The 19199-nt window shown below is 49.3% G+C and overlaps 5 protein-coding genes across 5 annotated transcripts; 2 read left to right on the top strand and 3 right to left on the bottom strand.

The window, feature by feature from the left end:
* Positions 1-188: 188 nt before the first annotated feature.
* Positions 189-1746, bottom strand: PtrM4_121660 (uncharacterized protein; the record flags this gene model as incomplete). The annotated part of the gene is made up of 2 exons (XM_066108483.1): positions 189-293; positions 346-1746. The coding sequence occupies 2 exons, from the start codon at positions 1744-1746 to the stop codon at positions 189-191; spliced, it is 1506 nt and encodes a 501-aa protein (XP_065961668.1).
* An 893-nt stretch (positions 1747-2639) lies between these two features.
* On the bottom strand, positions 2640-7193 carry PtrM4_121670 (UBN2 multi-domain protein; the record flags this gene model as incomplete). Its single annotated transcript, XM_066108484.1, has 1 exon — positions 2640-7193. One exon carries the CDS (start codon positions 7191-7193, stop codon positions 2640-2642), a length of 4554 nt encoding a protein of 1517 aa, XP_065961669.1.
* A 3327-nt stretch (positions 7194-10520) lies between these two features.
* Positions 10521-12380, bottom strand: PtrM4_121680 (ferric reductase; the record flags this gene model as incomplete). Its single annotated transcript, XM_001935424.1, has 1 exon — positions 10521-12380. One exon carries the CDS (start codon positions 12378-12380, stop codon positions 10521-10523), a length of 1860 nt encoding a protein of 619 aa, XP_001935459.1.
* Positions 12381-16241: 3861 nt separating this feature from the next.
* On the top strand, positions 16242-17344 carry PtrM4_121690 (uncharacterized protein; the record flags this gene model as incomplete). Its single annotated transcript, XM_066108485.1, has 2 exons — positions 16242-16303; positions 16363-17344. 2 exons carry the CDS (start codon positions 16242-16244, stop codon positions 17342-17344), a joined length of 1044 nt encoding a protein of 347 aa, XP_065961670.1.
* A 252-nt stretch (positions 17345-17596) lies between these two features.
* Positions 17597-17971, top strand: PtrM4_121700 (POP1 domain containing protein; the record flags this gene model as incomplete). The annotated part of the gene is made up of 1 exon (XM_001935426.1): positions 17597-17971. One exon carries the CDS (start codon positions 17597-17599, stop codon positions 17969-17971), a length of 375 nt encoding a protein of 124 aa, XP_001935461.1.
* Between the last annotated feature and the right edge of the window lie 1228 nt (positions 17972-19199).

A 19199-nucleotide genomic window follows, 5' to 3' on the forward strand; every position in this document is an offset into this window, starting at 1 on the left:
GCTGGGTGGGGTGACGTAGAGGCTTGGTGGGGTGTTTACGAGGGTCGAGGATGAGTGACCTGTTTGGGGGGTGATGGGTTGGGAGGAGAAGGGGCTCTGGTGAAGACGTGTGTATGGGGAGGAAGGGGTGGTGTGCATGGTGGATGATGGTGGTGGCGGCGGGGAGTGTGGTGGTGATGTAGGGTGTGCTAAAGTTGCGAGCCGCGTGTGTCGTCTGGCTGGAAGCATGTCATCTTCGGCTGGATCATGATGAGGGGGAGCTTGAGTCTCTGCGCGCGAGACTGCGTGATCTTCTTGTGAAATATTTCTTTGCTCATCGAAGACTCCACTGGCTTGTAGGCTGACGCGTGCGTACTCTCGCAGTAACGAGTCCTCATCGGACTGCAGTTCTAGGAGCAGTTCGCGGCGCGATCGACGGGAATGAGATGAGGGCTCGCGGTTTCCTTCAACACTGTGATTCAGCATGGACTGAGAAGGCGATGGTGCTAGGGACCTCTTAGTCCGCCTACAATCTTCCTGGAACGAATCGGTATCTTCGCTCGGGCAGGCGTGACGTTGTGACGACTTGTCGTCGTCTAAGTCGGATTCACTGTTCCATCGAGAAGAAGTTCTTGACGACTCAATTGGTGTTATGTGGCTCCTTTTGTCAGCTTCGGGGGCGCTCTCATGTTTCATTTCACCGTCTTCTCCTTCTGTATCCACTTCACGGATCGTATGCAAGCTTCCTGCTTGAGACAAGCTCTCACTGAGGGGTATTGTGTCCAGTAGCCACGTTTCCTCTGCTTCGATCCTTTTTCCGTGCGCAACTAGTAGCGCATACTTCATTAGTGATGTAGCACGTTGTTGGTCGGCATTTGTGAGAGATATCGTCGCGTCGCGAGTGGTGACCTTGAGCTTTGAGCTTGGCTCAGCACTGCTTTCAGTTGAGCCGGCCACTTTGAGGGAGAAAGAGTTTAAAGAGCTTCTCCGAGCGGGGATATGAGGGGGAGGTAGGGAACTCGTTGATGGGCTTCTTCTGAGCTTTGCATGGCTCGCCTGATCCCGCCCTCCTCGTGTGCCGGGTTGTCTTCTCGCTTGATCCTCGCCCTCTTCCTTTTCTTGCTCGCCAAATGCCTTCCCGACAATTTCTTTCGCATTGCTACCGGATATCTTTGTACTTTGGCTGATCTTTTGTCGTACAACAGGCTGGCAAGCAAGCCACTCTTCCTCCTCGCCTAGTTTCTCATCTATACCCAATACGATCCTCGCTTCAAGAAGGCAGACCCAGACTCCATCGTCTTTCACAGTCCCATGATTACCGGTATTCTGTTCAACCCAAGCGGGCACATAAAGACCTTTTCCTATCACTAGCCACACTGGCGTCATGTCTTTTACACACAGCGCCAAAACACTTTTCTTCTCGGAGCCCAGTCTTCCTTTCGAATACAATGCCGCATCTTCACTCCGATATGTAGAAACTAGGCCAGATGTGCTGTGCTCGCCCTCTCGCTTATTTGCCAAGTGCGCTTCGATGTTCGACTTGGTGTATTCGCTGAATCTGCCATATTGCGGTATACCGAGACTGGTGGCAACTTTATCTGCTTCTGATGCGGCTATGTATAGATGTTTGGGGGAAGCGACGCGGTGTTTTAGGAGCGCAGCGGGGTAGTCGGTCGGCTGGGTGAATGTACTAAATTTTGTTAGTTCTTCGAGGTTGCCGGTTGTTTGTTCCTTCCCAGCGGATACGACGATGACGTACATGGACATTTTTGCTACAATTGCAACTTGTTCTAGTCGGCATAAAAGTCAATAGGGCGTTGCAAAAGGTAGATAGGCGGGAGTGGAGGGAGGAGAAATCTGGCTTTGCCCCCTCCGCCCACGATGTACTTTCTTGGTAGCGGGTTTCCCTTTTTTTTACGCATCATGCAAGCTTCTGGTTGGCACGATGAGTGCGGTGGCCGTGGACCCATGAACAGTAGCCATTTCTAAGAGGCGATGATGTAAAGGATAACTCGTTATTCATTTTATCATGTGTATGTGTGGTGTGCATCAAGACTTAGATAGTCATGAATTCCGAACAGCATGGTGAGAGCGCTGCCACAAGTCTGTATGTATTCTATGCAACTAACTGTGCGCAGGTACTGGGCAGCAGTGATGCATGTAAAATATACCAATCGAGAATCAAGTCCTAAAGACGTTTTGGATTGATGGTGCCGCCGCGCATCAAGAGGACGTCGATGAGGAGAATATCCCGTCTGTTGTGGGTCATTCACTATACCAGTGCGCAAAAGGTGGCGGTCAGACGTGCGATGGTCCGGTTCAAAGTGGAGGTCAGACGTACGATGGTCAAGACCGATCCGAAGATACGGCTTACCGACAATCAATACGTCCCGACTTGGGGACATCAACAAGCGTTACTGTTAGAACAAGGTCTCCTCTGGTGGTATGACTACCATAGGCGACCGAGTAGAGGTACGAAAGGTAACCCTGTATTGGATTGAACTTCACTAAGAGCTATTGTTCTATCTACTTGTTGTTATGATGATCTTAGGACGTACATGACAGATCATCATTCCGCGTCGGTCCTTCTGCTCGGGCTTACTCCACGAACCTCACCTCGCCGACCTGGACTGAACCTAACATATTCTTAACACTCCCCCTCAGGGCAGGTCCGGTCCAAGGACAACTCCTAATTGGTTCTTGAATCTCTCGAATGCGACTCGCTGCAATGGCTTTGTCATTCCATCAGCCACCATGTCTGCAGTTGGAACGTAGGCCACATCGAGTTTGCCTTGTTCTGCTAGGTCTCGGATAAAATGATAACAGACGTCGATGTGCTTTGATCTTTCGTGAAGGTGAGGGTTCTTTGTAAGTGCAATGGCACCCTGGTTGTCTCCTAGCATCTGGACCTTGTTGGTGTCTTTTCCAATGTACTTTGGGAACCCAAGATCTCTAAACATTTGAGCAATCCACTGGCCTTGCTTGCAGCATGTTGATAGTGCGATGTATTCAGATTCGCAGCTTGACGTTGCAACAGACCGTTGCTTCTTGCTAGACCATGATATTGGACCTCCGTAGAACATTGCAGTGCTCCCTGAAACGCTCTTTCGGTCTACCATGTCGCTTGCCCAGTCAGCATCAGAGTAGATGACAAATTGCGAGTGTACTCCCCCTGGTCCGTAGCGTAGCTTCAATGTCACTGTCGACCTTAGATATCGTAGCAGGTTCTTCAACGCATGGCCATGGTGTTCTGCTGGATCGCTCATGTATTGGCTTAGCTTTCCGAGGGTGAATGCAATGTCTGGACGTGTAAGAACCATAGCAAACATAAGGCTCCCTATCACTTGCTGGTATTCAGTGATGTCGATTCGGGTGTCGTTGTCAGTGGCTGGCCTAAATGAAGTGTAATCTGCAGATGGAATCTTCTTGTCTCTGTGTTGTTTGCTAGACATTCCAAACTTGTCAAGTACTGCGTGTAGGTACTGCTCTTGATCGAGGTAGATTGTGCGGCGCTTTCTGTCTCGCGTAACTCGTACTCCAAGGATCTTATGAATCTCCCCCAGGTTCTTGGTGTTGAATCTTCCAGAAAGCTTCTCGTAGAACCAATCAATTTGAGCTCGATCTTTTGCAGCAGCAGCAATGTCATCAACGTAGACGAGGATACGGAGTTGTTTTTCTTTGTGGATAAACATGCACGGGTCTGCGAGGCTTTGTACGAATCCCCATGCCAGAAGTTCTTTCTTTATCAACAAGTTCCAGTCGCGAGCAGCCTGTTTGAGTCCGTATAAGCTGCGGAGAACTCTAAGGACGTATCCTTTTTTGACTTCTACTCCTTGGGGTTGCTTAAGAAAGATCTCTTCCTTCAAGTGCGACTCTGTGAATGCATTCTTAATGTCAAAGTGGAAACATTCCAGGTTTTCCGCTGCGACAGTGGCCATAAACAGACGTAAGGTGTCCATGCGGACTGTCGGGGCAAAAGTCTCGTTGTAGTCTGTTCCGTGTGCTTGCGTAAAACCTCTTGCCACAAGGCGTGCCTTAAACCTCTCAACAGTCCCGTCGAGATTCGTTTTGACTGTAAAAACCCACTTTGAATCAACCATGTTCGCGTCTTTTGGCTTTGGAACTTCCTCCCAGGTTCGATTCTCTATTAACGCGATTATCTCTTCAAGTATTGCTGCTTTCCATTGCTTTCCATACTTTGGGTCGTTGATAGCTTGCTCGTGTGTCTGGGGGATCTGGATTCCTGCGATCTCGGTTGCTGCGAAAGCCTTCTCAGATAGTCGTGTTTGCTCTTCTGTAAGGCCAACTTGGGCTAGCATAGCTTTAACGATCTTGCTAAATCTCTCGTCCTCAACAATCTCTTCGTTAGACCTCTTCCGTTTGGCTTGTCTAGTGAAGTATCGTGGAATCTCCTTTTCTCGTACAGACTGGGTACACGGTTCTTCGGGCCCCTCTTCGTTCACAAGATTAGGAACCCGCTCATCAGATGGTGCAGTAGGAGGAATAGTAGTTAGCCTCCTTGGTCTTCCTCTGTGACGCTTCACTGGTTCATGAGTTAGCTCTGCCGAAGATGGTTCCATTAGGTTCTCGGAAACTGGTTCTATTGGTTCTGCAGGAGATGGTTCCATTGGTTCGGTAGGAGATGGTTCCATTGGTTCTGCAGGAGATGGTTCCATTCGTTCGGTAGGAGTTGGTTCCATTCGTTCGGCAGGAGATAATTCTAGATCCTTCCTAGGTCTTCCTCTTGGTTTTCGGTCTGGCATCGTATTCTGCGTTCCTTGTGGTCCAGCTGGTATGTTTCGCAGTCGTAGTTCAACTTTCCCTCCAGGGGTGTATTCGTCCACTGACAATCGGCTTGTCCTTGAGGTGTATCCAAGCTCTGGCGAATAGAACTTGAACTGCTTATTTGTTGTCTCAGAATATCCCATAAATACTCCAATTCTGCCACGGTCCACGAGCTTGTCATGTCGTTGGTCTGCTGGAATCGTTTTAGGGTTGATGTACGAATAGCATTTGCTCCCCCATACACGGATGTGGTCAATGGATGGTTTCGTTCCTGTGAATGCCTCTTCAGGACTGACTTGCTTTCCATTGATCATAGGTCCTGTGTTTGTACGGTTGCGTAGGTATGCGTCTGCTTCGACAGCTTCATCCCAAAACTCAATTGGTAAACCAGCGTCTTTCAACATTGCTCTCATATCAGCTTCAGCAGTTTGGATGTTTCGCTCGGCTGGTCCATTCTGGTGTGAGGAAGCAATTGTTGTAGGCTGAATTTCCACGCCTTGTGTAACTCTCCATTCCTCAGCTTGCTGTAGAAGTTCTGGTGCATTGTCGGTTCCAGCAGCTTTGACTTTCTCGCCAGTTTGATGTTCTACAAAGGTCTTCCAGATTCGGAGTTCCCGTTGTGCGTCTCCCTTTTTCTTCAGCGGGATAACCCAGTTTTTCCGCGTGTAGCTATCAATAATTTGGAGGAACCACCTGTTTCCTCGTAGAGATGTTGGAAAGGGTCCAGCAATGTCAAACTGTACTAAGGCTAGCTTCGTGGCCTTGTGCTCTCTTAGCTGCTTAGGGATGCTGTTCTTCATCTTTGTCAGGGAACACACTTCGCAGATTTCAATCTTCTCTGGAACTTGAATCTTCTTCTGGAGAGTTGTAACTTCGTGGAGTTTGGCAATCTTTGTAGGTCCTAGGTGTGCGAAACGTCTGTGATACAGCAGGTATCTCTCCTTTTCATTAACCTTAAGCTCGCTCTTAACTGGTGTATGGGGTTCCGTGCCTAGGAATGCTGTCTCGTGGTATCCATCGGCAATGTGTGACACTACGTAGAGGCCGTCGTCCATAGTTGCTTTAATAATGATCTCCTTTCCTAGTTTGAAGCATAGTACGTGTGAATTGAAACGACCCTTCAGGCCTGCTGCGCAAATTCTTCTCCCTGATAACAAATTGACTCCAAGGTTAGGTACAAGCAGTACTTCTGACAACCATGTCGACGATCCGTCTTTACACACCACTTGAGCTTCTCCTTTCCAGTCTGCATATAATTCTCCCCCTCCAACCCGAACTAGTCTTCGCTTGATCTTGATCATTCGTCTAAACAATGAGGGTTGGTCAGACATGTGGGAGGAGGCGCCAGTGTCGGCAGCCCAAGTAGATGGAGAGGCCTTACCGACAATGTCTTTTGAGAGACGGCATGTCTCAATTTCCTCGGGTTCAGAGTCTGAGGTCTCGGATAATTCATCTGACTCTGAATTGACTTCTTCGGCTCCATATGCTTTGCCAGTCTTTTTGTGAGAATTCCTTTGCTTGAGTGTCTTAATAGGCGGCTTAGATGATTTCTTAGCGTCGTATTCCTTAAGGAGCTTTCGAGCTCTCTCACGTCTTGGACAGTCTCGTACGCCATGGGCTCCGTCACAAAGGAAGCATTGGACCATAAACTTAGTACCAGATTCGGAGTCAGACGATAGTGGTGAGCTCTTGTGATTTCGGCGCTTGTAAGGCGGAACATACTTCTCCGTCTTCCGGAATGCTGGGAGAGCTTTTTCGTCGGCGTCTTGCTGGTCTCGAACCTCCTTCTCTTCCAGAAACTTAAGTTTCTGTTCAACCGTAAGGTTAAGTTGGGCGTTTAAGGTGTCAATCGTAGTCTTAAATTCTTTCGGGAGTGATCTAATAAGAACGAGTAGTAGTGCAGAGTCCTTGTAAGCTCCGTTGGTGTCAGCGTCTGCTGCTACGAGTTTGCGTCGGTATTCCTTTAGCTTTTCCCATGATCCAACAATTGTGTTCCCAGGATTGAATGTGAACGTTTGAATTCTGGTCATGTAAATGTTGGCGGTTGTGGCGTCAGTTTGGGTGTACTTCTTTTGTAGGTAGGCCCAGAACTGGAAGGCAGTGTCGTATTCGTCAATAAGGGCTTGGTCATCTTCAGTAAGCGACCGAAACAAGAGATCGATTGCAGTGGCTTCATCTTCTAGGTACTTGTCTCTTTTTTCAATGTTGACGCGGATCTTAGTATGCTTGTCTGCTTCAGCAATTTCCAACTCTTCCATAGCCTCCGTTAGTTCACCGGCTATTGCTATTTGGCAGTGCTGTACCAGGTTTTTCTCGCAGACATAGAAGACTTTCTTCCCCTTAAGCTTGACCTTGTTTCGGCGGAACCAAGTATCGTGGTTTTCAGCTGTAAGTTGGGGAATCTTCCATTCTTCCTTCTCTACAGCCATCTTGTGTGTTTTGAGTTGGTGAGACTATTATGCGAGCAAGGTACGTGGTATGATGCTAAGAGTGTAGGTGATGCGGGCGATGCGGGCGATACAGGCGATCCGGGCGATCCGGGCGATCCGGGTGATATTCTGCGGGCGGTGCAGTCGTTATCGGTTCTCGGGTGTAGAGACGGTGTATTTAAGTGTGATTGCGTGTTAACCGCGTTGTACACGACTTCTTTTCTTTTCTGATTCCTTCTTGAATCTAAGTCCTTCGTGACTTGGGTGGATGTTTTGATTCCTTCTTGAATCTGAGTCCTTCGTGACTCGGGTAGGTGTTTGAAAACAATAACGTTGGGTTAGGCAACCGGGCTCATAACCTGTTAGAACAAGGTCTCCTCTGGTGGTATGACTACCATAGGCGACCGAGTAGAGGTACGAAAGGTAACCCTGTATTGGATTGAACTTCACTAAGAGCTATTGTTCTATCTACTTGTTGTTATGATGATCTTAGGACGTACATGACAGATCATCATTCCGCGTCGGTCCTTCTGCTCGGGCTTACTCCACGAACCTCACCTCGCCGACCTGGACTGAACCTAACATATTCTTAACAGTTACCAAGATATGAAAAATGGCTTGAGCGGCGGCACGCTGACATGCTCCCTGGAATCAGCCGAACGGTGGTCATGGGAAAGGTCCATCGGGCATTGATTGCCATGGTGATCTGATCGTAAGCTTGTGGGAGATTAGCAAGCTCCAAACTAAACCCCAGATTTCCACGCGTCCCGGATCCATGTTAACCCATAGCGCTTACCTGATCTGCTGAACCACTCAACTGAGCCTTTTCGACTTCAGTGCACTTTCTCCTGTGGTCCACCCGTAGTTCAACGGGCTACGGCTATAATTGACTTACTACTACTAGTGGGTCTATTCCAGCCCAAGTTAATCTCAGATTGAGTATGCTGCCTTTCTTGCGTCGCACTTTTTCTGCTTGCGTCTGCCACTGTTGACGTATAATGTTGCTATCGTGAGACTTGCCACTTGCCCCACACCTGGCGTTATTGTCGCTCTTTCATCAATGCGCTTCATTCATCAGACGGTGATTTCTCTTCGTTCGCTTTGCTGCGTCGATCCACTCAACAGCGCTCGGGTCACAGAGGGTACCCAACGGAACACAGTCAGATTCCCGACACCGCAAGTTACTTCCTGGAGCTGCAACTAGTACACAGAGAGTCTCGGATTCATCATCATGTCGCATACGACGAATCGGTACGATCACGGTGGTCCATCGTAACTGACAACTTTGCCGTATCATATTGATCTTCCTGAACTGTAACCAAGCCTTGCAGGTGCGGGAGGATGGGAGTACGCACAGCAGCTACGCCGGTGGATTGGTCCTAGCCTTATTTCGCTATCATGAAGTATACAGTTCGCGTCAGTTACTAGGAGTTTGCGGTATATGCTCTATTCAACCTCTCGCATTTATCATGGACTACCTGTCTAATCTATCTATTATTTCTCCTTCATCTGCATTCTCGTCATACTTTCCCTTCATTTGAAAACTTGGATTCGCTTCCTCTATCCCCTAAATCTACGTTGTCACCCTCAGGACCAGATTTGTATTCTTCCCTTCGTCTCCACTTATTGTCAGAGAAATCGGCATGTACAGTTACATCATTGTTTAGCAAGACTGCTAGCTTGATCAAGTCTAGCTCTCATTCCCGCGCGTAGCGCTGGTGTTCTTAGCAATTGACGCCTTCTTCCAAAGTAGCGTTGACTATCTCCTCATCATAGGAGACTCGGTTCATCCTAATCCCTCCCTGCTTCTTTTCCTGGATCCTCTCGTAGTGACTAGAGCAGCATGCTTCCAATCTAGTTCACAATACAGGCAACATGATAAGGAAGGCTGGTTGGAAGAGAACAAGCGCTGCACACTTGAGCTTAGTCGGGGGGTGTATATACCGATCATATTCTTGTGGTAGGTAGACTACTCCACAGACGCTTACGGAAAGTCTGTCGGGGCCAAACCTCGTATCCATGGATATCCGGCAACAATCGACAAGCCGCCACGACAACATGTGTACCGCTACCTCAGATTTGCTTTGCAACGATGCACACTGTCCACATGGGTCACGGTTGAATTTGGTGATACGTGGGCGTTTTTGTAAGCCAAGCAGTGAAAAAGCCACGTCGTACAATATCCATCCCTCGCCGATGTCAATCCAGGGTAACCAGTCATGCTTGGCTGGAGATGAACTGCGTTACCATCAGCATTGGCTAGTATTGGTTATGTATCCAGATGTAGGTAATAATGTAGCGCTTTGGTAGAAAAACAGAGTATCGTGGTTTTGAAGCGCCCGAAAAAGGCCCGCTTCGTTCATCATTACGGCCTAAGTAGGTCTGAAAAAACCATGAGAATTATCTTTATGCAACTCGGCCATATTTCCAGAGCCCGAGATGCCATACGAGACCATAATCACTCGACTCGGCCATATTTCGAGAAAAAAGGGTGCCTGTGTAGATCGCTGTGCGAAATGAACTTGTCTCGTCGACATACAAGTATCTGTCCATCCCACAGATATCATAACTTCACCACGACATTCATCAACACTACCGTACAAATTCAAGCAAATCCTCCGAAACCTGCCCCCGATTATCATCTCTACCAAGACCTACGCAACAACCACTCCCTTTCTACGCATCCGGTATGTATATACGAAGCTAATAAGATGACTTTAATAACACGCGTTCTTTAGTTAAAATGCATTTTTCAACAATCGTTCAGTACTTCGCCATCGCAGTAGCCGTGGCTCCAGCAGAACGACTTCAGGGAAGAGACGATACTGAAGCACTCAAACGCCAAATCAATTGCGAAACTTGCTGCGAGAACACCCTTTGTAGTGTGGAGTCGACATGTGTATGCTGACAAAGGTCGCGATATGAGGATCACAGGAGGATATTGGTATTCATCGGTGGAAACTTTGCCAAGCTACACATTCATTATATTCACCGAACAATATAACTACTTCTTCAAAAAAAAACTAATTGCGAGACACGGGTCAGCTGCTACGTACACTGTCTTATATGATGCAAATCGCAGAAGAAACAATCAAGACAAATGGTATCGCTGTAAAGAAAAAAGGCAGGACTAGCTGAAGATGAGAAAGACCGGCGGAGCCGGCAGCGGCTAGATTGAGTCACCTGGCGTTGCTAAGATGTAGAGAAGCTGGATCCATCCCTTGTGTAAGCGGGCCATGCAAGAGATGATACTGGCTGGGCTGCGGGTACGCGTGCGTACTTCGCATACCACGGCGGCGGGAGATCGGCATGATAGTGAGTGTTTCACTAGTAGGAAAATGCCTCCTCAAAGAAATCGATACTCCGTAGGCGTACTCTTTGCCTGACAGCTGCCCTAACACTGCCACTAAGGCCTCTTGGCCCGCACACTGAGACCGCCATGGCACCGATTTGTGCGAGCACTTCTTCATCCAGTAATTCCTGCACCTGACATCTTTGCTGTCTCACATCGAGGTATGTTGGCAATAGCATGGCGTGCGATATGGGTGAGGTTGTCCTCGTCACGTACAGACGTATCTGGACGACTTCATGGAAGCTTGGTACTGTCACGATTTGGTCAAGCCATGGCTGCACCCATTCCAGCGCATCGAGATTGGCTACGCACCAGACGAGAACAATCTTTTGTGTGGCCGCCATGTTGCTGTTGTGTGCATCAAGCAGGTGTCTTATAAAAGACAGTTGATGTGTAATCCCTACACCACCAGCGAAGAGCACCACTGTGCCATACGAGTCGAACGAGTGATGTCCGCCGTATGGTCCCTCTATTGCTCCCCAAAGATGCACCTGGTCCTTCTCCGTTTGCAAGGCCAGCTTGTAGAGAGACTGAGTCATACCTTGGCGTGATCGAACGATGCAGGTAACGGTACTGGGCCCGTCTTCAACTCTGAGGTCATCAATTGTAGATGGGAGCTCCTCTGACATAATTTTCGCGTAGCCAGACGACTGGGACCAAGCCACTGAGAACGGGTGTGACCCCAAAAGCGAGAGCCTTGGCAAGTAGATGTGAACGTGTGATCCGGGTTTCGCGTTCCACGAACGTGGTAGGGCAAACGTGACACGAGTTGCATCGCCGGGTAACGCTTCCAAACTTACACGAGTCCACGCCCTTCCCTCCCATGACAGATTGTGACGTAAGATGAGGAGCACACGGGCCGAAGGCTCTAATACCAGAAGGGCAATGACAAGATAGATCCAGGGAAGTTGTGGCAGGGCGTGTTTTGCCAAGTGGAAGTAAACCCCGGATATCGCCGTCGCTATACCAATGCGGTGCAGTGTCAGGAATGTTTCGTAGAAGGGATGTCGTAATAGCCTGATCGAATGGACCATGAGCAGTATGAGAGCCAAGAAGCCCACCAAACCGCATTGGAAAGAACTGGATTGACTGAGCAGCCAGCCGATGTTCTTCCATCCTTCTGCGCCGTCGTGGGTTGTGTGATACGTGTTATACAGGAAAGCCGATATGTGTGCTGTGGACTCGAGGACGACAAGTCTAGCCATCCACCGATGGAACAGGTTGAATGTATCGTAGCTGACTTGGAGCAGGTATATGAATGGGTTATTTCGAAGAGCGAAGAGTACCGTGAGGATCAAGTTAAGGGTGGCCAAAGCTCCAGAACGACCACGAAATGCGGCGACCATCTGAGGAGTGGGTTGCGCTGGAACCGCCAAACAGTACGCTATGTTGCTGATGAAATATATGATGATGATGGCCAGTTGCGGTAGAGTGACTTGATCTACCGGCTTGGTGTTTGAGGGTTTTGTCGTCTTGTTGAGACTGCGATCCGACCGTATTGGTGCGTACAAAAAGTGACGTTTGAGTAATCCCCAATATGGATGACGATCCTTCTTCCAGAAATCCTGTCCTTTGCAAGAGGTCATAGCTGAAACCTGTCGTCTATAGTTCTTCGCGGCTATGATTACACGGAAGCAAAGGGTGAGTACTGCCGGTAATAGTGCGGTTGCGATAAGTATGTTGGCAAAAAGGTAGTTTGACGGCTGATCTACACCAGCAAGACCTTGGCTGTACTTGAAAGGATCGTGACTTGGACTTGGCTCATTTCTGTGGATGTTGGTAGGACCCGGTAGATCTGTTGATGGGGACTGGCCCAGCGTTGTAGAAAGATCCATTGTACGTCGATTTTAGGACCCCGTGATTTGCCTCAGCTCTGAGCAGCTGTTTTCTTCTAGAGGAGACTGAATGGTTCGAAGAAACTTTATACCCAGACGACAGAAACTTGATAAGATACATTGCGTTCGGACTGACCCAGTCTGGACCAGTCTCGTGCTGAAAGATGACTTTTGCTTTAGCTACAAACCCAAGCGTCTGACTGTTTTGACTCACATCATTCATCCCCTAGTGTTTGTGGCAAATCAAATATGTGGAGACTTTGACCGGTTCGATGAGCCCGGTGGTCAAGACGCAGCGTCCAAATTATGCCAAGTTTGAATGGCTGTACGACTTCACCTATGCTTGATCGGTAGAAATAGGTCTGGCGCCGGTAACATCGCTTCTGTGCAGCACCATACACTGAGCGGCGATCGTCTTGTCTGTATTGAATTGGCATTTGTATCGAGGCCAGAGGAGCGAACAAGCGGTACTATGGTTTGTTGGGCCCGAGCCACCGGCTGCTTACTTGCATCCGTTCGGCTATGCCTGTCAAAGACGACTTTCCAATCAGCCTACCATAACGGGTACACCGTGTCAGGCGAAATCCAGGTAAGAGTGGCGTTGTGTTTAGACTTCGCGTAAGACCGGGAGAAACTGGCGGATGGCGTGTCAATACTAAGGTTTGAAGGCAGAGACCGTATTGCTGCCACGACGTCACGCAGCAACCTCGGGAATGAGTCTAAGGTTTTGGTGAGCCTCAAGTATACAGTTAGCAAGTCCAAGAAAAGTTCATGATCACGATGTGTGACGGTGATGAATCAATTCATGGCACAATACTCCCTCATAATTTCACGCTGGTAGATAGCGTGTGACTGCCATGGTATCCGATACTGTATGAAACTGTAGGAGAGTCACCAAGATAGCAACTTGATACCGCACCAATGAAGTCCGTATCTTGAGATTTCCGTTGACTTCTGCAACTCCTTGCCGGTACAGAGAAACCAGGTCGGTATGTATTGAGCTGAAAATAGGACAAGGGACATATCACCTACTTGGGTAATTAAGATCTCGCCGACGTTTGCCGGTCGTACGGATCTGCCTGGTGTGGTGTGTGAAGCTGAGAACTGTACACGTCAACTGTCAATAAGCTGCCAACCCGGCCAAATGCTTGTGCGGACAAGTATCTGGATGCACCACAAGCTTCTGTCTGCGGTGTTGTATCCTATCGGCTAGATCGCCCACAGCTTTGGCACTTGGTAGGGAGCACTCCTGTTAGTGTGCTTAGGAACACACAGTGCTCGACACGGGGTCGTGAGTTGAATGGAAGTTCGCAACGTATGGGAACTCCTAAGTGCCACGAGAAAGGTGCGGACTAACGTCTTAGTACTCAGTACCACAAGATCTATCGGTGATACAATTTCGATTGTGGTGTACACCAAAGGGACCACCGGAGTGAAGGGACTAGTGCAAAGAGGTATGCCATGGCAAAGTGTTGCAGCTGATGGGCAATGAGCCGTGGTGAAGGATGTCGCGGCGTGCGCACTTATTGCCTGATAGTCAACCGAATGAGGAAGTTACTGTCTGGTGGCGAAAGCCCCAAGATCTAGAAGCATGACAGACTCCGCGGAATAAAAGACCAGATTACCATTGTGTACCGGCATGGTGGGTTGGTTGGGCTTCAAGGCGCTGGTACTGCCTGGCAGTGAGTGTTCTTAAGGGGTTCGGGTCAGACGCGGGGTTCAGTCGCCCCACTCTCATACCACCATCTAGGACTGGCGCGATGCAGAACCGCCCACGACAACGTACCTACCAGACTTTTCGTAGCAGTCATTCGACAACTCGGGCCCGAATTGAACTTGTGTATTCTATATCAAGTTTTACTGCACACATGAATTCCAAAGATAAGTATTGAGCACTAGGTAGCTGGCCTCGTAGCCTTTTCTCGTGGACCTCTCGGAGTCATACTTCGGACAAACGAACTGAACCACACTGTGGCCGGTATCTAGGCAAAAATGCGGCTCTATGCAGTAGCTGGCTGTACGTTCTCTATGGTTCCTCAGTGTTTAGCTCGCGAATTGGTCCCACGGGCTGTAGGAACAGCGGCTCGTACGGAGTTCGGAACAGCTTCACAAAGCTAGGCGGAGCTGGTAGAAGTATTTTAATCGGCATTGCTTGTCCCAAGAATCCCAGGACGTATGTCTTCGCAGATGGCAAAGGGACATGATGGCGGTCACGGCCAGGGAAAAGCAAGGTAACACAACAAACCAAGCACGTGCTGGCTCCTCAACCATAGCTTGAGGCCGGCAGATCAACGTCAGTGTTGTCTATTGCTGTGCCGCTTTGTTACTGCTTTGACCTCACGGCGCAGCAACCATGCCGCAGTCTCGCTGGTACCTTATCCGGCAAGGCATCTCTGATATGCGCTACAGACTGTAAACTGTTGTCAAACAAGAAGTCTCCCAGACTATAAGTTATACTTTACAATCGCACCGATGGCGCGACATTCGTATTCTTGAAATCAACAAAGATTCACAGCTTGACGTCTGTCACTGGTGTGCGTGGCACACGCAACGCGGCTCACGCAGCGCGGCTGAAAGCGAGATTGGCTAAGCTTCACGGAGAATTCACCCACTTCAAGGAGGGGGTCTGTGCCGCAACACCATGCTGGCGATATACCAACTACTATCGATACAGCCTCGCGTCGTCAGCGGTGCCTCAGCACTAGCCGGGCGAATAGGCCCTTTACTGGTATCCAAAAATTGCTGCAACTGACCGTATCTGACAAGACTAACAAGGCAACTTTGACAGCAACTGCATACCTACAACAAACGCATGGCAAATCTTGTCCCACAAGAACCGTCAAGTCCGGCAGTTGCCTGTAGGCAGCACATAGCACAGCAGAATCTGCAATAGCATGAAGCCAGTGATTGCGCCAATGGCTTGCAGAGGACTGGGCACAAATTTGTGCTCTATGACGAGCGGGTCGTATTTTGTTTCCGACAGGAGTGCGACGTTGATGGTGTTTCAAGGAGTGCAGAGACGGCAAAACAAACGCGCAGTACCAACGAGCGACCTTGCGGCCTGGTATCCCAGGAACATGTTTGCTGACTCTTACGAGCCCACGGACCCAAGATCGTCGCCTGTGCTGGGTTTAGCCTTTCCGTATCAAGACGGCACGGTTTCAGGCCTTCATGCGCGTATACGCCGCTTTGCCATCGGGCTGCTGGTATCTTGTGCGACATGACGAGTGTGGGCGGGGAAATAGAGACGAAACCAACGCCAGCAATACAAATTGTAGCCTATGAAACTAGGGACACGGCTTCGCCTGGCTGCAAGAAGGTTCGCGGCGACAGGTGTGAGATGTGGCAGCGGATATCCGTAGCCCCGCGCCCCTGGACAGCATTACGGCGCTGACCCTTGGCGTGGAGAGAGACCTAGCAGCACCCCTGGATAACATATAGTTGAGGCCACCGAGGCCACGGAAGTTCGCTGATCTACGCATAAACATTAATACGCCTCTTTTTGCTCTTCTCCTACGGAGGTGCCTTTCAAAAGTTATTGCTAGCGCGGTAGATCTATCGGCCCGATATTTCTTGGCACAGTCAGAGTTTTTGAAGCTGAAGATAGCAGTATCTTCGCTTTCTTTGGTGTTTCTCAAAGGTTAGTTATACTAGTAATGGCTCCTCGTTCTCACACAGACTCATTCACACGTGCTATAATTGTTACTTTAAAGTCCCGCTTTGTGGGCAAATCAACGAGCCAGATCAGCGAGATCCTGGGTATTTCCCCACGCACTATCGACGCTATCTTCAGCCGAGCCTGCCTTCGAGGCTTTGAGCCAAATGGACCAACCCTAAAGGTTCTTCCTGAACACCTTGAAGATGCTCCTCGCTCAGGCCGCCCACGTAAACAAGAGGCTATCCATGAACCTACTGTTGACAAAGTACGCCGTGACCGTTATGGACGAGAGAAGAGCTGTGCTGACATAGCTGGTGATCTTAGTCTCTACGGTTACGACGTCTCTCCTACCACGGTGTGGAGAGTCCTCAAGGCAGCAGGATACAAGAAGACGAAGCCGACGAGGAAGCCTGGGTTGACGAAGAAGATGAGACAAGATAGACTTACCTGGTGTCTCGCTCGTCAGCACTGGACTCTTGAGGACTGGAAGAACGTTATCTGGTCAGATGAGACCTCTGTCGTACTGAACCACCGCCGTGGTGGGTATCGGGTGTGGAGAAAGGCAGATGAGGCTCTTACAAGATCTGTGATACGAGAGAGGTGGAAGGGATACTCTGAGTTTATGTTCTGGGGCTGCTTCACGTATAATTACAAAGGTCCCTTTCATGTATGGAGGCCAGAGACAGCCCAAGAGAAGAGAGAAGCAGCTCTTAAGATTGAAGAGATGAATAAGATCCTAGAGCCTATTATGAGAGAGGAGTGGGAGCTTACTATAGGCATGAAGAGGATAGGCTTAAGGAATAAGCCTGGTAGAGCTCCTCAATGGAGATGGACTAAGGAGAATGGGAAGCTCACTCGTGGTAATGATAAAGGTGGCATTGATTGGTGGCGGTATCAGACTGAGGTTCTTCTCCCGAAGCTTATCCCCTTTGCTAAGGAGTGTATGAGAGAGAGGCCAGGTACTCTTGTTCAAGAAGATAAGGCTCCCTCTCATGCTCACCAGGCCCAGAATATTATCTATCAACGAGAGAGTGTGGAGAAGCTCTTCTGGTGTGGTAACTCACCTGATCTCAACGCTATTGAGCCAGCCTGGCCATGGTTAAAGAGAAGAACTACCAAGAAAGGAGCTCCAAAGAGTAGAGGAGAGGCCACAAAAGCATGGGAGCAGGCCTGGAGTGATCTCCCACAGTCACAGATTCAGGCATGGATAGAGAGAATTCCTATCCATGTTCAAAAGATTATTGAACTTGAAGGTGGGAATGAGTACAAGGAAGGCAGAGGCCTGCCAAGAGTTCGTGGAGACTGATCTGTCTGTATTTCGGTAGTTTCTCGGTCAAATAGGAGACCCCCCTGTCAGCAATAACTTTTGAAAGGCACCTCTGTAATACAAACATTGTTTCTCTCAAAGGCCGAATACCTCTATCCCTTACGAACGACCGACTAAGCACCGGATGCTACCATCGTTTCTATAAAGATAACATTTCCTCTTCACGAAAAAAATCATCCATCACACTTGAACTACTCTACCATTCAACACATCCAATCCAACACATCCACCATGCCATCTTACCCACCACTATCGCCCACTGGCCTTCCCAGCTCCCCACGAGTAAACCGCCAAATGCAGATGCTCTCTCCAGTCGAAACATACTCTGACACGACACCACGCAACTCGTCATCATCACCAGACGCAATGACATCTGAAAAACCAAAGGCCCGCGACATCTTCGCCGACGCCACCATTCCCCTCAGCCCAGCAACATCAACCTCAAGCTCCGAAGAGAATCCCTACGCCGGTCTCGCACCACGAAAGCGCAACGGCTTCGCCCGTCTATTCTGCTGTCTGGGCCGCGAAGAGCGCGCCCGCCGACGAGCAGACCGTCACCTTGAATTCGTCAAAGTCGGAGAGGAAGTCCATTGGACAGAGTACTAGATCGAAAAAAATTCGATGACGGTGATGCGGACTTTCCACTGTCCGGTTGCATAGCCGTTGCCGCTCTGAAACGCCTACACGATACCCACACTGCCGCGTTTCTCATCGAGGCTTGCGAAACCGTTCGACTGCCCGGCGGGCGGGCACATCATACATGATCGGAAGCACCCGCGGTTGGGTCGCCAACGCGAAACCCTGTTGCGACCCGAACCTTTGTCTTCCAACCGTCACTGCGACGTTTCTTATGTTTATATTTAGCGATCCTCGTCGGATTGCCACTGTTCCGAGAGTCTTTTTTTGTCTATGGGCTGGGTTTGTCGTGTTGTCTCCTGGGTCTGAGTAAGACTTGCAGTGATTGACTTGTCTCAGCACTGGCGTTGTGTTCTTTTTGTCTGTCTCGACTTTAAGGAGCGAGTGCGCTTCTGGAAATTGGGACTTGCTGTTTGTTGCTTGAATATACCAGAGTCTATTTCTCATACCCGAATTATTTCGCTACTACCAAGTGTGTGTCATTGAATCTGTCTGCATATGTCATTAGTTGCCACGTTCAAGTTTCCCCTCAACCCACTCCCCAAACTGTGTCGCCTTCCTCCCCAACATCCACTCAAGCACGTTACTATTCCCCACCAGACCCCTCTCATTATAGAACCAAATCATACTCTCTGCTGCATCCCTCCTCCTCCTCCTCCTCTCCACTGTTGTCGCATCCTCAACCCCATACATTCTCATCAACAAAGCATCCACCGCCTCCCCAAACGCCAACCTCTCCATCCTGACCTCCCTCCCAATCTTCTCCCCAATAACCATCATAGCCTCCTCAAACGTAATTGGCCGATGCGTCGAAGTGAGCAGATACTGGGCATAGAAGTGTGCTTCGCGCTCCTCCATCACCTTCTTGAAGCACTCGGCCAAGTCCCCCAGCGCAAGCATAGAAAATGTATTCTGCGTACTCCACATGGCTGGGAACACGGGTTCTTTCTGCCCCACTAACATGTTTACAGGTATGTTATCCATAAAGGTGCTCGGCTGAAGGATGGTATCTAGGATCCCACTCTCCATCAGCCACTCGTCGATGTCGTTCTTGGTGACATTTTCAAGGAGAGAGACGCAGTTTGTAGGGGAATAGAGGTCGGTTTGGAGGACATGAGCTTGTGGGTATTGTTGCTGAAGATTAGACTGCGAGGACGAAGAGTGCACGGCGAGGCGGATATGTTACCAGTGTGAGAGA

Source organism: Pyrenophora tritici-repentis, chromosome 6 (assembly GCF_003171515.1).
Source record: "Pyrenophora tritici-repentis strain M4 chromosome 6, whole genome shotgun sequence".
Lineage (NCBI taxonomy): Eukaryota > Fungi > Ascomycota > Dothideomycetes > Pleosporales > Pleosporaceae > Pyrenophora > Pyrenophora tritici-repentis.